We start from the raw sequence: 17,072 nt of genomic DNA, 5'->3' as shown, positions 1-17,072 counted from the left end.
GCACCATCTAGTTGTTTCTATACTAAAGCTACTTGTCTTTTTTTTTAAAGTATGTACTGCTTTTGATAGTATCATTTTCAGAGATTATTATAAACAATAAGATGTTAAATCATAATGGCTTTAGGTATATTAAAGCATGACCTTTTGTTTAATATTTATTTCTACATGAATGCATGAAGATATTCAAGCAAGGAAGAACTAAGCATAGCAGATCTGCTTGGCTCTGTTGTGTGTGTTTGCAAGTAGAACTTGGTGACTAGACAGAGGACATTGCAGCATCCTGCATTGGCAGGAATGAGCTCAGGAATTCCTTTGTCCTGTTCTCATGAATGTGAATGAGACCTGCTAGTACATTCAGGCTCTGTCAAAGTCCTCAGCAAAAGTGAAAGTAGGAGATGTATGAGATACAGCTCCCTAATGTGGGATACACCACTAGAGCTCTTTCCTAAAGTAAACACCTATCACTCAGGTGGGCTTAGCTTTTTCACTTTTAAATTTAACTATAATATTTTTTACAGTGTTGAGGGCAACACAATCAGGATTTTTACTGCTAATTCTAGCAGCATTCTCTTTATTGAATACAGCATAGGTACTTTATGCAGACTGCAAAAAAGTGTGTAGTCAGGATCTTTGTTGTAATCAGCTCACCTGCAGACTAATACTGCAGACTATCCAATAAAAAATAAAATGGATAATTTTACCTATGAGTTCTATAGTTTGTCAGCATGCTCCCATGCACTATATGTATTAGCACCAGAAGAAAATAAGTACTTGGCAAAAATGTAATACCTGAAGAAGCCTATATAAGTCTTCCTATAAAAGAGTCTGGCAGAACTAAGAAGGTCATTGTATCATTTTTACAGTTTCCCAAGTGAAAATTATCTTCATCCTGAAAAACCTCCTAAGGCTGCATATATCCAAAGGCATCTGGAGACCTACACTATATTCTAGGCATCAATTTAAGAATTCCAAAAAGACTGTAATACACAGAAGAAAAAGTATTTTGTCATAGGCATATTTCTTTGTCCTTGGCTGTTAAAAACCAAACAAACAAGCAAACAAAAACCACTTCCAAGTTACAAACTAAACAGGCTCAATCATTGGATTGGGACGAATAAAATCACCTACGTATTGACCTGTTCTCATAGACAACATAATACGAGTAAAACAAAGTCTATAGACTTAATGAGGGAGTTGCTATGGGACAGCAAGGAAAAGCACAAAGCACATTTATGGTGTTGTGGTACAGCTTGTAAAGAATTATTAATTGACTGAAGAAAAAAAAGAGAACAAATAACTTGAAAAACAATATACTAAGTCATTTAAGGTAGAAGCTTCTCTTAACCTGTTATATAATTCACTTTATAAAAGTTGGTACCAGGAAAACAGATGGATGCTACAAATTCAAATCTTTGAAAGAACTGTTAGAAGCAGCTTTCCATGACTCTTAATGAGGTCAAGGTTTAATATGACATGAGCTAAAGTATTCTAATACTGGAAAAGAACATTTAAAGATAAAATCACCAAAATGTATTTTCATGAACTAGTGCTAATGGTAGGAATATTGCCCTTCTTTGGCTTTGCTTCTCTAGGAACCACTAAGCTAGAGAGGCTGCAGAAATTGGAAGAAAAAAGTCCTTTAAAACAGCAGATACCATCCCATTTTGTATTTGGATCCTGGAACCCTGCTGTACTTTCATCATCTGGATCCTGAAAATTATCCTGACCTATCAAATTAATACAAATAAAAATAAATAAGCAAATCAAATAATAATAATAGAATGACTTGGGTTAGAAGGGGCCTTAAAGATCATGTAGTTCCAACCCCCCTGCCATGGGCAGGGGGACCTTCCACTAGACCAGGTTGCTCAGAGCCTCATCCAACCTGGCCTTGAACACTTCCAGGGATGGGGCACCCACAGCTTCTCTGGGCAGCCTGTTCCAGGGCCTCACTGCCTTCATGGGGAAGAATTTCTTTCTTATATCTAATATAAATTCACCCTCTTTCAGCTTCAAGACATTACCCCTAGCCCTATCACTACATGCCCTTGTGAAAAGTTCCTCTCCAGCTTTCTTGCAGGTCCCCTTTAAGTACTGGAAGGTTGGTATAAGGTGTCCCCAGAGCCTTCTCTTCTCCAGGCTGAACAAACATGAATATAGAAGAGCTGGTAATTTCATATTTAGAAATTTAAAATACTCAATACATTATATAGAACAGTATTAGGACCATTGTGCCAATACCTACCCTACTTCTTAAATCAAAGCCTGCTAACCCTGAACTAGTTAAAAAGAGACAGAAAAATAAACAGAGGAAATACTTCAATATGGATATCAGTCAGCTACCCCCACTGGAAGTGGAACAGTGTGTCAGAATATTAAAACAAATTAACTGGCAAATCTCCAAGATAACAGTTGTACCATACCCAGCAAACTCATATATCATAACAAACAATCTCTGTAGGAACAGAGACCACCTAGATAAAAGCAAAAATGGTTCAGATTCTCTGCTTCTTGGAAGATTTAGAATGTCATCCAACACTTTGCTAGGTTACTCTTGATGATTAGCCCAGCCATGGTGCTCCAGATCACTATGTGCTTTCTGCATCCATGCAGCAAGTCCTTTGAACATCTTGCTTAAACCCTAAGGAGCAGGGTGTCCTTGTACAAGTAAACTCTTCCACAGATAACTGGAAGATGCAGCAAGGCCATTCTATTGCTTTGTCAGCCCTTCTTGTCTATACTATACAAATTAGTTGACTCACCTACTGTCGCAGGTGCTGTTGCCTTTCACCAAACACGTTGATCACATCGTGTCAGTATGTGAAAAAGAGGTCATTTGTGAAACTGGGGGAAATCAAGAAAGTGTCTGAGCCCCAAGAGAGCTCTATCGAGAAAGAAGCAAAATCCAGCACAGTAATGTCCTGTTTTATTCCACACCTAGTCTTGATTCACAATGACAGGTAAGAATTGTCCCATGCATCTCCAATGGGCCGTTAATTCCACATCTACTACTGAGTTCAGGAATTAATATCAACTCTGTAGCGGGCAACAGACAACAGTACAGACATCTCAAGCACTCAAAAATACCTCAGATTCTAGAAAAATATTCAAGCCCACTCTGTGGGAAGCAGGTTCATACCATGGGACCAGAGTTGTATCTGTTTTGGGAAGGACAGCTATCACTCCAGAAGAACTATGAGATAATAGAAAGAGCCTAGTGTTAAGCTGTGCCTAGAGCTCCATTTTTCTACCTAAGTTAGGGGTACATTTACCACAAGTGCCTCACTTTTTGTTCACATGATGCAGACTACTGCAAGCCAGTGTTTACTTTTGGGTCCACACAAGCAGAGTGGGCAAGGAGAATGAATGCTCTAGAATTGACCTCCTCCCTCCCACACCTTCCTCTTCCAACACACTGGTGAGCTGCTGGCCAAGAACCAAGGGGTAGGAATCTGGAGAGGAACTGGCGTAGCTGCAGCTGCTGTTCCTGGTCCAAAATTAAGTTTCCAGGTGCTTTTTTTAACATTTGTTTTTCAAGCAGGAAAAGGCAGGACAATAGCGAGGTCAAAAGAGCAGCAGAGGAGGTGTTATGACAGTGTGTCAAAGGAAAGTACATTCAGCATCCTAGCAATGGGGGACACTCAGCCCTACTCTGTTAGGGAGAAACACTAAATCTTTTGGTTCATCTCTGGGTTTAGGTGGGGCTTTTTTCAATGGTCTGTACAAATTCTCTGTTAGCTTGGCTTACTGCTGTGTTTGTTTAAGGAAAGACTCAGTTTAGATATAAAGTAGCCAGTACAGGGAGCAGAGACTGACCTCCTTCAGGTGCGGGAGAGAGGTGGTGTTGCTGGTGGGCAGGAATCATCAAGCACATAATTGGTGGTGTCAGGCAATATTAGTAATGCAATTATACGTTCTTCATTTCTGGTACTGAGGAAAGTCCTTTTTTATCTCTTTTGTATAATATGCATTTAGACAAGAACACATGCAGTCAGTAAGCGGCGGTTTTTGTAAACTTATTTGGCCATTTTGGCAAGTGTAGTACATGGCTGATGATTCCCTCTACATTCTAGTAACATTTTTTTCCCCTGAAGATTTATATATAGATATAGATATATTATATATATATATTTGTGAACAAGTGGTGTACCCAACAATCATTGCCAAAGACTTGCTTCCTTACTAACAATCTTACCTGGACCTCAGCCGTGCTTCTTCCTTGCTGCCCTCTTATTTCTCTGAAACCATCTTGCTCTCTCTGCCTCCTCTTTCTCTGTTGCAAATACTGTTGATGGGAGAGAAAAACGCTCTCTCCTTAAAGAATATGTACAAATCCATCCTGTTTACTCCACACTCAGACTGACCTCCTGGTCAAAAGAGCAGAACTGCAACATTTTATCACAATAAATTACAGCCTCTTGAAACAATGAAACTTGAGTTGAAATGTTTCTGCTGAGTACAACAGGACATGAGGGCACCTAGAAAAAAAGCAAAGAACAAACATTAACTAATTAATTCTTACAGAATTCCTATGCTACAAGGAAGTAGGAGCAATTAAATCAGACTGAGAAAACAGATGCAACTCCTGGCATCTTGAAAAATATGTAATTGCCGGTTTCTCACTTATTATTCTCATTTATTAAAAAATAAAAATGTTTACATGAACTCCCCCCACACTACCTTGTTGGTATCTGTTTATATTCAGAAATGAAACCCTTCAGTCATTATCTATGAATCACTTTGGTTACCCTTTAATTTACTAAATAATGTTTTTATCTCTGTTGGTCAGATGGCCTACTTTCAGAGGAGAACAAGAGCAATGTTCCTATGATGTAAAATAAAACTATTGCAAAAATTGCTAGCTGTGTTTCCTTTTTAGTTTCTAGGTGACTTCTGAAACTCAACTGAGACTGAAAAGTTATGTAATAGCTTTAAAAAATGAAGAAAGTGCTTTCCCTGCAGCATTTCAGATTAATGATGCTCCTGTTTTCCTCTTTATAACCAGAAGCATTGATCAGCTTTGATTCATGTAATCTTCTGGTGTGCTTCTTTCTTGTGATGTGATGGATATAATCTAATTTTCTAAAACTCAATATGCTTGTTTTACCAGCAGAAAAATGGGGTTTTTTATTCTTGTGCTCCATACTATGCACACCCCCCCTCCCCCTCCCCCTCCCCCCACCCCCTCCCCGCCTCCCCAAATTATGTACATTTCCTGTCTTCACCAATCAAACATAACTTTTGCAGCAATACACGCAGTATCCTGGCTTTGTAGTCTGGGTGTAGTGATCCTGATGTTATGACCACAGACAGGTCTGGGACAGAGACATGATTTTCCTTTTTCTCTCTAAAGCCAGATATGAATAAAGTCCTGAATTTTTTTCTCATACAACATAGTGCCACAGTCTGGAAAAAGCAAAGATCACCACTGAATAATGCAAGGAAGAGAGGCAATGTAAAAGCTGTCAAAAATGAGGTTGTAGTTCATAATATGCTATCTTTAACAATAAAGCACACTTAAGAAGTTTCTTATCCTCAAGAGCTCCTTCTGGGCCCTCCTACTCGCTCTGAATAAGATCACTAAAATGAAATAACGTTGTTCAAAAAAATGGGTCTTGGAGAAGAAGATATTACCTTTAACCTGAAGGCAGCCAACAATGCATCATGAACATCTAACAGCTTACTGACACTACAAGGGAACAGCAAAAAAACAATGTTATTACTGTGTGAGTATGGAAGGGATAATTTCTTAAACCTGTTTCATCTTCAAAGATATTTTATCATGGATGTACTGCACAAAAATTCTGTGCCAACTACTAGCATGTCCACATTTGGGAAAAAATGTTATCCTTTGTGATGTCATGAAGATCTAAATGGCCCCAACATTTATCATACTGAGAATTATGATGAGCCTAATTTGTAGTAGACTTGTTAAACTGTTGTAAAGCATACATCATCCTAGTAATATTTTCTCCATGCTTCTAGTAAAACATACATGCACTGCATCTGAAGTTCTTCCCTTAGAAGAAAAGAAAAAGACAGAGACCTCACTCATCCTATTGTTTCTCCTGAGCTTTGCTGCTCCTGAAGTTTCTGTCTATAAGAACACTTTGTCTCTTCTTCAGCCTCAAGAGACATTAAAATCCTTTTTATAACCCAGTATACTGTCAGTAAGAACTCCTTGTTCCAACAGGAAGGCAAAGCAGATGAATTCCACATCACCGAGTATGTTCCTAGAGAAAGAATCCTTTTACAATCCCATTTGAGACTTTATATACTACTTCTTATTCAAGCAACTTTTTTCCTAATAATATATTCACTTCCTTTTTGTCTGACACAGTTTTCCTGCTGTCTGCAAGTCCTACATGAGAGTTCGATGAACTGTTTCTTTGCCCCAATACTCTGCCATTTTTGACAACGTCAGGTTAAGGCCTAATTTTTCCAAACCAATTAACAGGTTTAGATGCTTAATCCAAACTTCTCTACATGTCTTGTTTCAAAGGAAGGCAGATGATATTTTCTAAGATTACTAGCAACTTACCAAGATAAAAGAAGTTAACACAGGCCATGAGCATGCAATGAATTTGTCATTCCACTGTGAAAATTCACATACATACTTTGCCTCTTGTAAACATTTTCTCACTAGTCAGTGAGAAAAGGTAATCAATCGTTTGCTTGCTTCTAGGAAAGAGTAGTTACTTTTGGGCAGTTATTGGGCAAGCTGTTGTGCTGTAAATTAACAGGTGACTTCAATAGTGACTTCTCCGTAGGCTTGTACCTTAACAACAAAAATGTTCTGTACAGTAGCCAGACTGAAATTTAGGCACACAAAATTACCATTAAAAGCCTAATCACAGGTCTGAAGCCTACTACTCATGTACAAACTGCTTTTACTGCCAGCCATATCCTCGTGAGTCTCAGGCTTTAATTTCTAGCCAACAAAAAATTATGTGAAAATTTCAACTAGATGAACTGATCAGTTTTGGAAATATTCACAGAATCACAGAATGTTAGGAATTGGAAGGGACCTCAAGAGATCATGTACTCTGATCCCCCTGCCGGAGCAGGAACACTTAGATGAGGTTACACAGGAATGTGTCCAGGTGGGTCTTGAACGTCTCCAGAGTAGGAGACTCCACAACCCTCCCGGGCAGCCTGTTCCAGCGTTCTGTTACCCTCACTGAGAAGAAGTTTCTTATCTATAATGTAGCTCTGCTGAGCTGCATGAAAGAATAACTTTAACTTTACCTGTTGCATTTGGAAATGTAATGTATGTGTGGTAAATTAACATGATACAGCAAGAACAAGGTAATCTTTCAGTTCACCTGGTGTCTAGCTTTGTGTTTCAAAGTGTATCAGAACTGTGTTATGTGAAAGAATACAGAAACTGAAGTAGCTATATAACCACCTCAAAATAATCTCATTCTTGAATTTCATCCAAAACAATCTTTGCTCTAAAACTTTGGGATGCCTTATAGAAGTCAAATAACAATCCTGTTATCAGTCAGCAGACTTCAGTATTTTCCAGTCTGTGGATCTCTACAGATTTTCCAGTAGATCTATGTGCCACTTTAAATTTTCACATCAATGGGACTAGTGCATAACAAATAGTGTTTATATTGAAAATTCCCAAGTAATGATCTATGTATCTGTAGCTCACAGGGTAGAAACAATGTCTTAATAAATATAATTCATGTACATGTTCTGCAAGCATTACATAACTACACCGATCACTCTTAACTGGGAAGTACCCTCTTACCTTGTTTCATTATGTTTTGAAAAGTCTGACAAAGTTGCTTTATCTTCTGATACATTTTGGTATATTTTGGTGATGCAAGTATATTATACCACTGCCTTGCCGAAAGAGAAATTTGAATCCAGCTTTGAATAGCTGAAAAGCAAATAGGTTAATCTTTAGCACTCCCAAGCCTCCCATCTGCCATTTACCTTCTTCCTTATAATCAGTTTCTGAATTTTATGTAACTTAATATTAGATGGGTCATATTCATTACTGGCTTCACTAGAATTGCATAAAAGATTAGTTTGATCTCTGATGACTAAAAACATATGACGAGTAACAGAAACAACCACAATGGGTTAGCCCTACTTGAACATAAATGGACATTTATCTAACATTAGTAATTTGTTCTGGAGCAACAACTTTTCCTGCCTGTCTATAGTCTGCCTGCACATGTAACCTTACTGAGAGCTCTGTTGCACTTCTTCCATCCAATTACTACAACAACAGATTAACTAAGCAGAGCTAGAACCATACAAAAATTTTTTACAGCTCTTATTCTAGATACTATTTAAACATATTTGAAGAGAAGGTGGGAAGTGGACAAGTAGATTGGGGGAAAAAAAAAAAAAAAAGAAAGAAAAAAATGAAAGAAAACAACAAAAAACCCACCCAACCAACAACAACAAGCAAACAAAACAAGCAAAACCACACAAACTTTCCAGACCAATCATTTTATTACAATTACAACTCCAGCTGACTCTATGGGTACAGTCTATAAATACTTACTCCACTAAAAACTAAGTGTTCTACAACATCCTGGAAAACAGCATTCCCGGTGCTAATCTGTTCTTCTCTAAAAGATCAAGTTGCAGGTGGTTTTGCTCCAGGTGGTTCTGTTGCACCTTTAGAACACTGGTCTGATGTGCAGCACAAGGTGACAGATGCCAGAGACTGCTGTGAGTTTGAAGCTCCACAGCAGCATACACTGGTCCCAGCGCAGGACACATGCTCCAGCAATCCTGATGGCTCTTCACTGAACTTGCCCCAGTTTACCTATGTCTTTCTTGTACAGGAAGAACCCAAAACAGTCTGTATTATTGCCAGGGGTCCTTCCTCACCAGGTGAAGGACTTTGGATATATCCTTGCTGAATTTAGCGAGGTTCCCATCAGTCCATTCAGATCTTTCTGAATACTCCTACCCTCACAGGTATTAACTTGCCACCCCCAGTTGGGGTCATTAACAAACTTAATGGATTCCTTTCTTACAGCATCAAGACTCTCACAAATTGGAACTTAGGAAACATAAAAATATATACTCTAGGTCAGAGTTTACCTAACCCAGTAACCTGCCTCAGGTAGAGTGTCAACCTATCTACGGCTTTAAGATTTCATGAACTAGGCATAGTTGTGATATTTAATATTTAGTAGCCCCCAGTATATTTTCCTTCCAGCCTCCGTGTGAATTCTGTGTCCACTTTTGTCATACACAACACCCGGCTGCCAGGAGTTCTACAGTTTAAGTTCCTCTTGCATAGAAAAGGAACAAATTTTTTCTTGTTTATTCTGAATCTGCCTTCTGCTAATTTATTTTGATGCCCTTACTTTATTGGGACTAGAGAGTGAACTCCTCAGTTGCCCTCTCTAGGACACTCATCATTCTGTACACCCCTATTTTGTCCCCCCCTCAGCTGACTGTTTTCCAGTACATTTGGAGGCGCATTTAGCCATATAGAATCTATTGCATACTTTTGACCACATCAGTGACACTTCTCTGAACCTGAACTCTACTATACCTGACTTAACTTGGGAGATAAGATCTGCTGACAGGATGCAGGCAAAGTATAGTTATGTGTATAGTAGCATTCCTTGTTTTGGTGTCTATTTCTGAAGAGACGGTACCAGAGGGCTCCTGTCCTGTATGTACCACTTCATCCATAAGACATATCAGAAGCTCTAATTGGCAAGTAAAGTGCTCTAGATACCTTCAAATGATCTTTGGTCGTTCATGTCAGGGGCTTCACACTTACCATTTTTCTCTTTGCTATGTGCACTGCTTCAGGAGCTGAGTCAGCTGCAGCAAATGTGAATCGGCACCTTTCCTGTCTCAGTTCACAGCCTGAACTCCACATTTACCCTGCCATCACTTTTCCTGAGACTCACATAGTGGAATACACAGCAGGAGGTGGAAACCTCTTAAATTGCTCTCATATGTATCACCAAGACCTGCCTGAACACACACGACGGGGCAGTGTTTTTAAGCTATATCTTTTGGGCTGCTTTTCCAAGCAAGAATAGGATCATGAAGCATTTTGGATACTCGTCCTTAATGCCATCTTCCATATTCCGGATCTGCATCTCCACAAAGAGTTGCATGAAAAGCAAGAAGTCTGTGTTCCATAGTCCAGTTCTGCATTGCTTGGGAAAATCACAAACCTTCAGCACAGAATTTTAGTACAGAGGTCAAATAAACTGGCTTTTCCACCCCTTCACAGCTGCAGTCACAGTCTCAACTGCAGGCAGTGAAAACTGTTTAGAGATGCATGAGTCTTCTGCACCCGCATGAAAAACATGGACACCTGCCTATTAGTATGTTGTTGAGTCACGCTCTCAATTACATGATGGGCTGTTATTTTTCAGCATGGTGCTGTGTTTTTCTTTCTTGATAGGCCTTTGGGGTCATAGTATGCCAAAGACATTGTCTTACTGAGTTAAAACTTAGAAGGGCAGGTCTCTATCCTATTATCAGCATTTCACAAACTCAAAATAAAGCTAGTGCTGTGTCAGCGGATTAGCTGTGGATCTAAAAGGAGTAATTTCTTAAATTACAGGGTAGAAAGGAAAATAAAACTGGTGTCACTGCCTCAGTTGAAAGAAAAAAAAAATTAACTAGTTTTTCCTTTCCTGAAGACCTCATACTCAGAACATGTCATTCTCTTGATCATGAACATCAGTATTAGAAAATGAACAAAGTCATCTCATTGATGAGAACATTCAATAATTTTATAAGACTATATGATTGATAATATTACACTTCATTTGTGACAAGAAATAGATGTTTCTCATAATTTTTTCCATATTCCGTCAAACACAAATGCGACTATCAGTAAAGTTTTTTGACAATGATAAATACATATCCATCTGACAAGCTTATGCAACATTTTTTTACAATATTGCTTACAAAGATTCTTTGGCTGTTAAAAAACCTCTAATTTTTTGTTTACTTGTTTTACTAATATATACTGATACTCCACATAATACACACAAAAAGAAACAGGGAAAATATGAGATAAGAATTTCCACTTCTCTGTTTAGATTGAATTATTCTACAAAACAGAAAAGCTTTCATTGTTCTGTGGAACAGAAGTGGAAAGCTAAAACATGCCTTTTTAAGCATCAGTCAAAGGAGGAAAACAGGAAAACAAACAAGCCACTGTTGGCAATCTCAGGAGGCATTCTGCTTGTGGAGAAGCAATGAGACTGTAATATCTCTGAGACAACTGAGGTGTGACTCCTGTATCTTATTTACAACAGTTCAACACAAACTACTGCCAGCATGTGTGTCAGATTACTATGTGGTATGAAAAATGGCAGTGTCAGAGGTGCCTTTCACTATTATAGCCTCAATTTTGAGCTATATTAGCACCACTTTCAGCTGGTTTCCTGGCCTGTAATTCTACTGTGTCATCACAATTCAGTTCTAACCAGTTGCAGGTGGCCATTCCTGCACTCAAAGATGTCTTCCTGGTGCTAACTGATCAGCACCAATTTTGCTGACTTTCATACCAAGTAGGATAGGAGAAAGGAAAAGGCATTTAGGGGCAATGTATGGCATAGGGAGGGGACAAAAACTGTCAATTGCAAAATTTATTATTCCTGAGATCATACTACCATATACCTCCTTCTCACAAATGGGGAAGGTAGATTGGGATAAGATGGGTCACAACAGAGAGAGAACTAAAGATGACTCTAATGGAGATCCTGAATGAGCTGTTAAGACCCAGTTGTAGCTTCAGTTAAGTCTTACATAGAGTTAAAATCTTATCTTGCTTACTATTTTAATTATGAGCTTGGAAATAAAGAAAGCATGTGCTAATGAAATTTGCAGGTGGCCTGAACAGAAGCTTTATTAAAACAGAAGCAGACCAGAATATAAAAACAATTGGATGAGCTCATATATTGTAATGCAATGAAAGTAGAAACTAATAAACAGCTACGATGTCGGAGCTCATGACCTGGAAATATTAGTGTATCACAGAATTATTACATGGCCCTGAGAAATGGCACATATGCTCCTACAGCCAATTATGTAAAGTATTTCTAGAAGTTCGGTATTAACATCACAGTACATGGCAGCTGAAACACTACAGTTTTGCATGCTACTTAAGAAAGTGACATTCAGACTGAAACAGGCACAGACAAGAACTGTTAGGGTTGCTGAGAAAATGAGGAGCCTACTTCATCAGAGGAGATTATGATAGTTGATTTGGACAATCAGAGCAGTTTTCTGGGGCTTCTTCCATGAAGACAACATGCAAGTTTGAGCCTCCTCCAAGCACTTCTTCCCATCTCTGCATCTGTAATGTTAAATGTCATTGTAGAGAAGAGAATTCCAAATATGTTTTGGTATGCAAGCATTCAGGTGTTAAATACACAGAATGACTGACTGGGATTTACTACCTTAGGGGAAGTAATGCACCCCAACTTTTTATCTGGGACTCATGACTCACACTTGGAAACTTAAGAATGAAACAAAATACAAAAGGTTAAAACTGTTGCTTGTCCAAATTGGAAACAGGCCCATAAAGCCAACCAACCAACAAAACAAACAATAAAGATACACAAAACTAGACTATACTTAACAATAACAAATCTTCTTAAACTATTCTAGGTGTCTTTCCTATGCTTAATGCCGAGGCTTACTTAATTTTGGAACACTACTAAATAGTAGGCTCAACAGAATTTGATGTATTTAAACATGCTTAAAAGAATTTGACCTACTTGCTAATTTTCTGAACACCCCAGTTTCAATATGTGTGTCTCCAAACAGCTCACAGCTACTTATTCGTCCCATAAACACTGATTTAGAAATGGTTCAGAATCTAAGGAAGCACTAACTCAGAGACAAGACTCCCAGTGATTGCGGTGGGGCCAGAGTTTTAAAGATTATATTCTGCCTCTTCAGTATTACCATTTTTATATCCCCATACATGACTGAGCTCTTATGGAGCAGAAGGTTATCTTCAATGGTGTTGAAAACTGAATCTCTCTGGCAGTGTACATTTAAATCTCCCCTACCTCTGCTTTTGGAATTGCCTTCAGACTTGTGTTCACAGACACTGCATGAAGACTGGACATCTTTTTCCTTGAGCCACAGCTGAGAATCTCTGTAAGTATATTTCATAATTGCCTAGCAAAGAGCTGTGTAACATGTTGACATAAGTACAAAGGATAACTAAATACATAACAAACATATATACGTAGATCGATTGGTCACTTTATTCACATAGTGAATACACAGGTGAAAGGAAGTCTGTCATAGGTTCATAAGACAGAGCATCCCAAGAGCTCATGCTCAGCACATGTCATAGAGCTAAGGTCATAGTAATGCCCTGGAAATAAAAAAACAAAACAAAACAAAACAAACAAAAAAAAAACCACACAAAAAAACCCCTGCATCAATGCTAAAATATTATATACAAGATATCTTAAACAGCATTGGTATAGCCATCTGCTTTGTAGACTCCAAGGGGTCAAGATTTAAGTTTTAAGCTTCTCCATGAAAGTAAGTATAGGCATAATGGACCACACAAAAGCCTTTTTAGGTCAGCACTGTCTCTCCAGTAGGAGACGACTGAAGTAAGAATGAAATAAAAGAAAAACTCAGAGTGTTCACTGTACCTCCTCAGAGTCCAGCAATCTGCAATTCAGGGCTTTGCTGAGGTAAAGTTGCATTTGTACATTTTTTGATACACCTAAAATGAATTTCACTAATTTGCTGAATTTGCTTCTATAAACCACATGGTTTGCCAGCACTCCAAACAAACTTTCACAGCCTGATCAGGCACAATGTGGAAATGCTTCTTCCAAGACGACCCCATCTGCTAGTTTCACTTGGTGCCTGCTAGTTCTCTTTGGGAACACACCACTCTATGTTCAACTTCTCCAGGTGCTCGTGATTTTAGAGACTTTAGAACATCTGCCTTCCACCATTCCCTTTCCAGGCTGACAAGTCTTTGTCTAAATAGCTACTTCTTATAGTGAAAACATGCAGTGTCCTTGTTTTGAATCTCTATTGTTTTTCTTTTCAGCTGCATTATTTTTCAGATGAAGAAACCAAGATTGTACACTGAAGTTTTCAGAACAGCACTAATTTATACAACCATATAGCAATGCTTGTGCTTCTGAACTGTGTGAATTGCATAATAAAGCCGTGCAGCATTGTTCTGCTGTGAAAAAGATGTGCTCCTTCTTTCTAATTGGAGGTTTCCTTATACTCATTAATTCCATTATTTTATTATAAATTTTATCAGTCTTCCTGGGGAAGAGATCAGGTTTTTTCTCTCAACTTCACTCTGGTATCGCATTTGCTACAGATCAGCCTTCTAGCACCAAAGCCATTTCACATAAGGGTGAGATTAATAGTACAGTTGCCCTTAGGTAATTTTGAAGGCTTTGGTAAATGCTGCCTGGCTGTGCTAATTTACTAATCTCCATTTTGTGGGCTTTCTGTCATTTTTTCTCACTTCAGACACTGCAGTTTGAGCCGCCAGAGAGTTCAGAGGACACTGCTTGTCTGATACACCTTCCTACAAAGTGATGTTCTTCAGAGAAGCCCCCTTAGGACACCTCATAGTGAACCCTGATAATTCACTTGTTTATCTACGGCCTCACACTGTTCTGAGCAGCATTCGGCTGCCCCGAGTCTCCCCCAGCGCTATGCTCGGCTAGAGCCGGCTGGACAGAGCACATCTATTTCTAAAAAGGACCTGAGGACGCCACAACCACTTTGCATCCCCGCCGGATCCAGCCCCGGCACGGAGGCGCTGTCACGCCGCTCCTCACACCCCGGCCAGCCCTGCCCGCAGCCTCCCCTCACGCGCCGGGACCGCTCAACCGCCACAGCGCCTGGACCGCCGCGCCCCCGCGGCCGGGCCGCCCTCGCACCGCCGTTTGGCGGCGGTCGGTGGCAACGCGCAGGCGCGGCGGGGGCCCGGGCTCAGCACGCAGCGCGCAGGCCCGCTGGCCGTGCGTGGAGGCGGGTTTGAACGGTGGCGGGTACCGGAGCTTCTCGGTGCTGCGCTGCGCCGCTAATGGAGCCCGTCCTGAAAGGTACGGGCTTCTCCGCTGTGCCGTGGTTGCGCTAGCGGCCGGGCTACGCTACTCCTGGCGCGGCCGAGGGGAGCCGCGTTTACAGCGCTGACCTGGCGCCCGTCTTCTCGCGACCCTTGCTCCGGTGCTTCCCGGCAGGGCTGCTGGCCGAGAGCGGCCGGGCCTGCCGGAGCCGCTGTCGGGGTTCCCGCTCGCCTCCTTCCGCGCCCGATCCTCTCCCTGCGGGTGGCCCGGCCCGGCGCCGAGTCAGGGACGGGACTGAGCCCTCGGGCGGGTCAGTGTTCCGCTCAGCCGCCTGGCGTGGTCCCCCTGCGGGTGGGGAGCCCTCCGGTGGCCTGGGAGGGCTGGGGCGGGACGGAGCAGTTTTCGCTGCGGGGCTGCTCTGACTGATCGCGAATCCGCCGCACGCCGGCGGCGCGGCCTGGCCGCCCCGGTGGGAGGCTGGGCGGGGGTGAGCGGACGGTGAGGCGGGCCGGGCTGGAAGCCAGGCGGCCTCGGGCGGGGGTGACGGCGGCTGCCCTGGGGGGCGGCTCCCGGTACAGAACTAGCCGGCGCCGCCGCCACCCACCCCTGCCGGCCCGCTTGGGCGCTCGCCTCGCTCTTCCTGCCCTGGTCAGTCATGCTGCATCCTGCCTGACTTCTTGTACATCTTCCGAAATTTCTGCCTCGTTAGGTTGCCCTCTGATGTTTATTTTCCACACTGTTCACCACTCTCTCAGAGACTTTCTAACATAAGTTGCCCTTTACAAGAGCTGAGCTCTACTCTGAGCTCTTCTAGTTCAAAAGAAAAGCTACAAATCCTTCCTAATTTTTCTTTCCATCAACTGTACAAAAACTACAAAGTGCCTTGTGTTTTGTTGCAGTATATTCAATTAGCTAGAATTGGCTCATTATTGTAAAACATACCTTTAATCCTACTGCAGGTGCATGCAGCTTTGAAGTGATGTGCCTCTAAGTTCCCAGTTTGACCTTCACTGAGATGCTCTAACCTGTTTTTCTAGGAGAATTATAACTATGAAGGTTCTAAAATATTTGAAGTAAGAAGAAGGTATTGTTTTTTTCAAATGTGAATGCAATATTTTTCACAACAGAGCAATCAAGATAAAAAGCAACTCTGTCAAAAGCTGCCCTGGTCCAGTAGTAGAATGAACACAAAAGCATATCGGAGTAGACTTAAGTTCCCACATTTATTATTAGTACTATGACTTTATATATGATTTTCCCCTGTGTTTTGGCTAAGGAGATGTTTTGTGTCCCATATTTCTCTCATATGTTAAAAGTGTTTCTAGCAATTATGAAAATATGGTAGTCTTTATAGAAGTACTTCTACTGTTGAAGCATTGTTCTGGTTTTCATTTAAAAAGAAGGCAGTTCACTTTACATAATAATGAAACAGAATGACATAAATACCAACTAAGATACTTAAGCAATGTTTGCCATGGATGACCCTTTTAAATTGACACTTTCAATTTTATTCATGGATTCTGAGAGTTGCTCAGCCTGTGCTTCATGTCAAGTTGGTTTTGATGCACCAGCATTCCTCCAGTTTTCTGAAACTTTCCCGATTCATCATTCAAAATTGGAAATTGGCATGGCTGATGGGACTGTGGGTCACTTGAATGCCTGTCCTGGATAAAATTAATGAAGTTATTATTGTAAGTTTCATTTGCTTATCCATCCATATTTGTTTAAAGAACTCAAACAAGGCTGATTTCATTCCTTGAAGACAGCATTAGTCTGGTTGATAAAGGAAGCTACTTGAAGGCAATATACCTAAAGCTATGTAAAGCAGCTGACTTGAAATTGTTTTAGCCCCTATGATAAATACTTAATTTGGGGTGTTTCAGTATAAATAAGGTGGAATTGAAGTCAACCAGAAATTGTTAAGTATTATTTCTGCAGTTTTTTGTGAGTTTGGGAAGGAATACTTCCATGTGTAATTCATTATGTTCTGTAACTTGTTACATCACTTTGTCTTAAATTTTGTATATAAAACTGAAG

The 17,072-nt window shown here is 40.5% G+C and overlaps 1 protein-coding gene and 2 long non-coding RNA genes across 7 annotated transcripts in view; 2 read left to right on the top strand and 1 right to left on the bottom strand.

The window, feature by feature from the left end:
• The window catches only part of LOC309438519, an 83,839-nt gene extending 70,711 nt beyond the window's left edge, over positions 1-13,128 (top strand). The window contains exon 7 of one of the 3 annotated variants that reach the window (XR_014183810.1): positions 13,076-13,128. This is a non-coding gene — a long non-coding RNA (uncharacterized lncRNA). Of the gene's footprint in view, positions 1-2,774; positions 2,931-13,061 lie in introns of those variants that run through there. The other 2 variants (XR_014183811.1, XR_014183812.1) reach the window with 2 other exon arrangements.
• On the bottom strand, positions 11,434-15,331 carry LOC309438520. Its single transcript, XR_014183814.1, has 3 exons — positions 15,164-15,331; positions 13,038-13,160; positions 11,434-12,316 (listed from the first exon to the last, which is right to left on the bottom strand). It is a non-coding gene; the product is annotated as an uncharacterized lncRNA (long non-coding RNA).
• MCPH1 (microcephalin 1) overlaps positions 14,836-17,072 on the top strand; it is a 127,325-nt gene continuing 125,088 nt past the window's right edge. For 2 of the 3 annotated variants that reach the window (XM_082050035.1, XM_082050037.1), the window contains exon 1: positions 14,836-15,071. In XM_082050035.1, the coding sequence (XP_081906161.1) occupies positions 15,053-15,071 (19 nt within the window). In that variant the 5' untranslated portion in view covers positions 14,836-15,052. The remainder of the gene's footprint in view (positions 15,072-17,072) is intronic. The other variant, XM_082050034.1, reaches the window with a different exon arrangement.

Source organism: Streptopelia decaocto (assembly GCF_964273445.1).
Source record: "Streptopelia decaocto genome assembly, chromosome: 3".
In the NCBI taxonomy this organism is placed as follows: domain Eukaryota; kingdom Metazoa; phylum Chordata; class Aves; order Columbiformes; family Columbidae; genus Streptopelia; species Streptopelia decaocto.
This window is presented reverse-complemented; position numbering and strand designations above follow the sequence as displayed.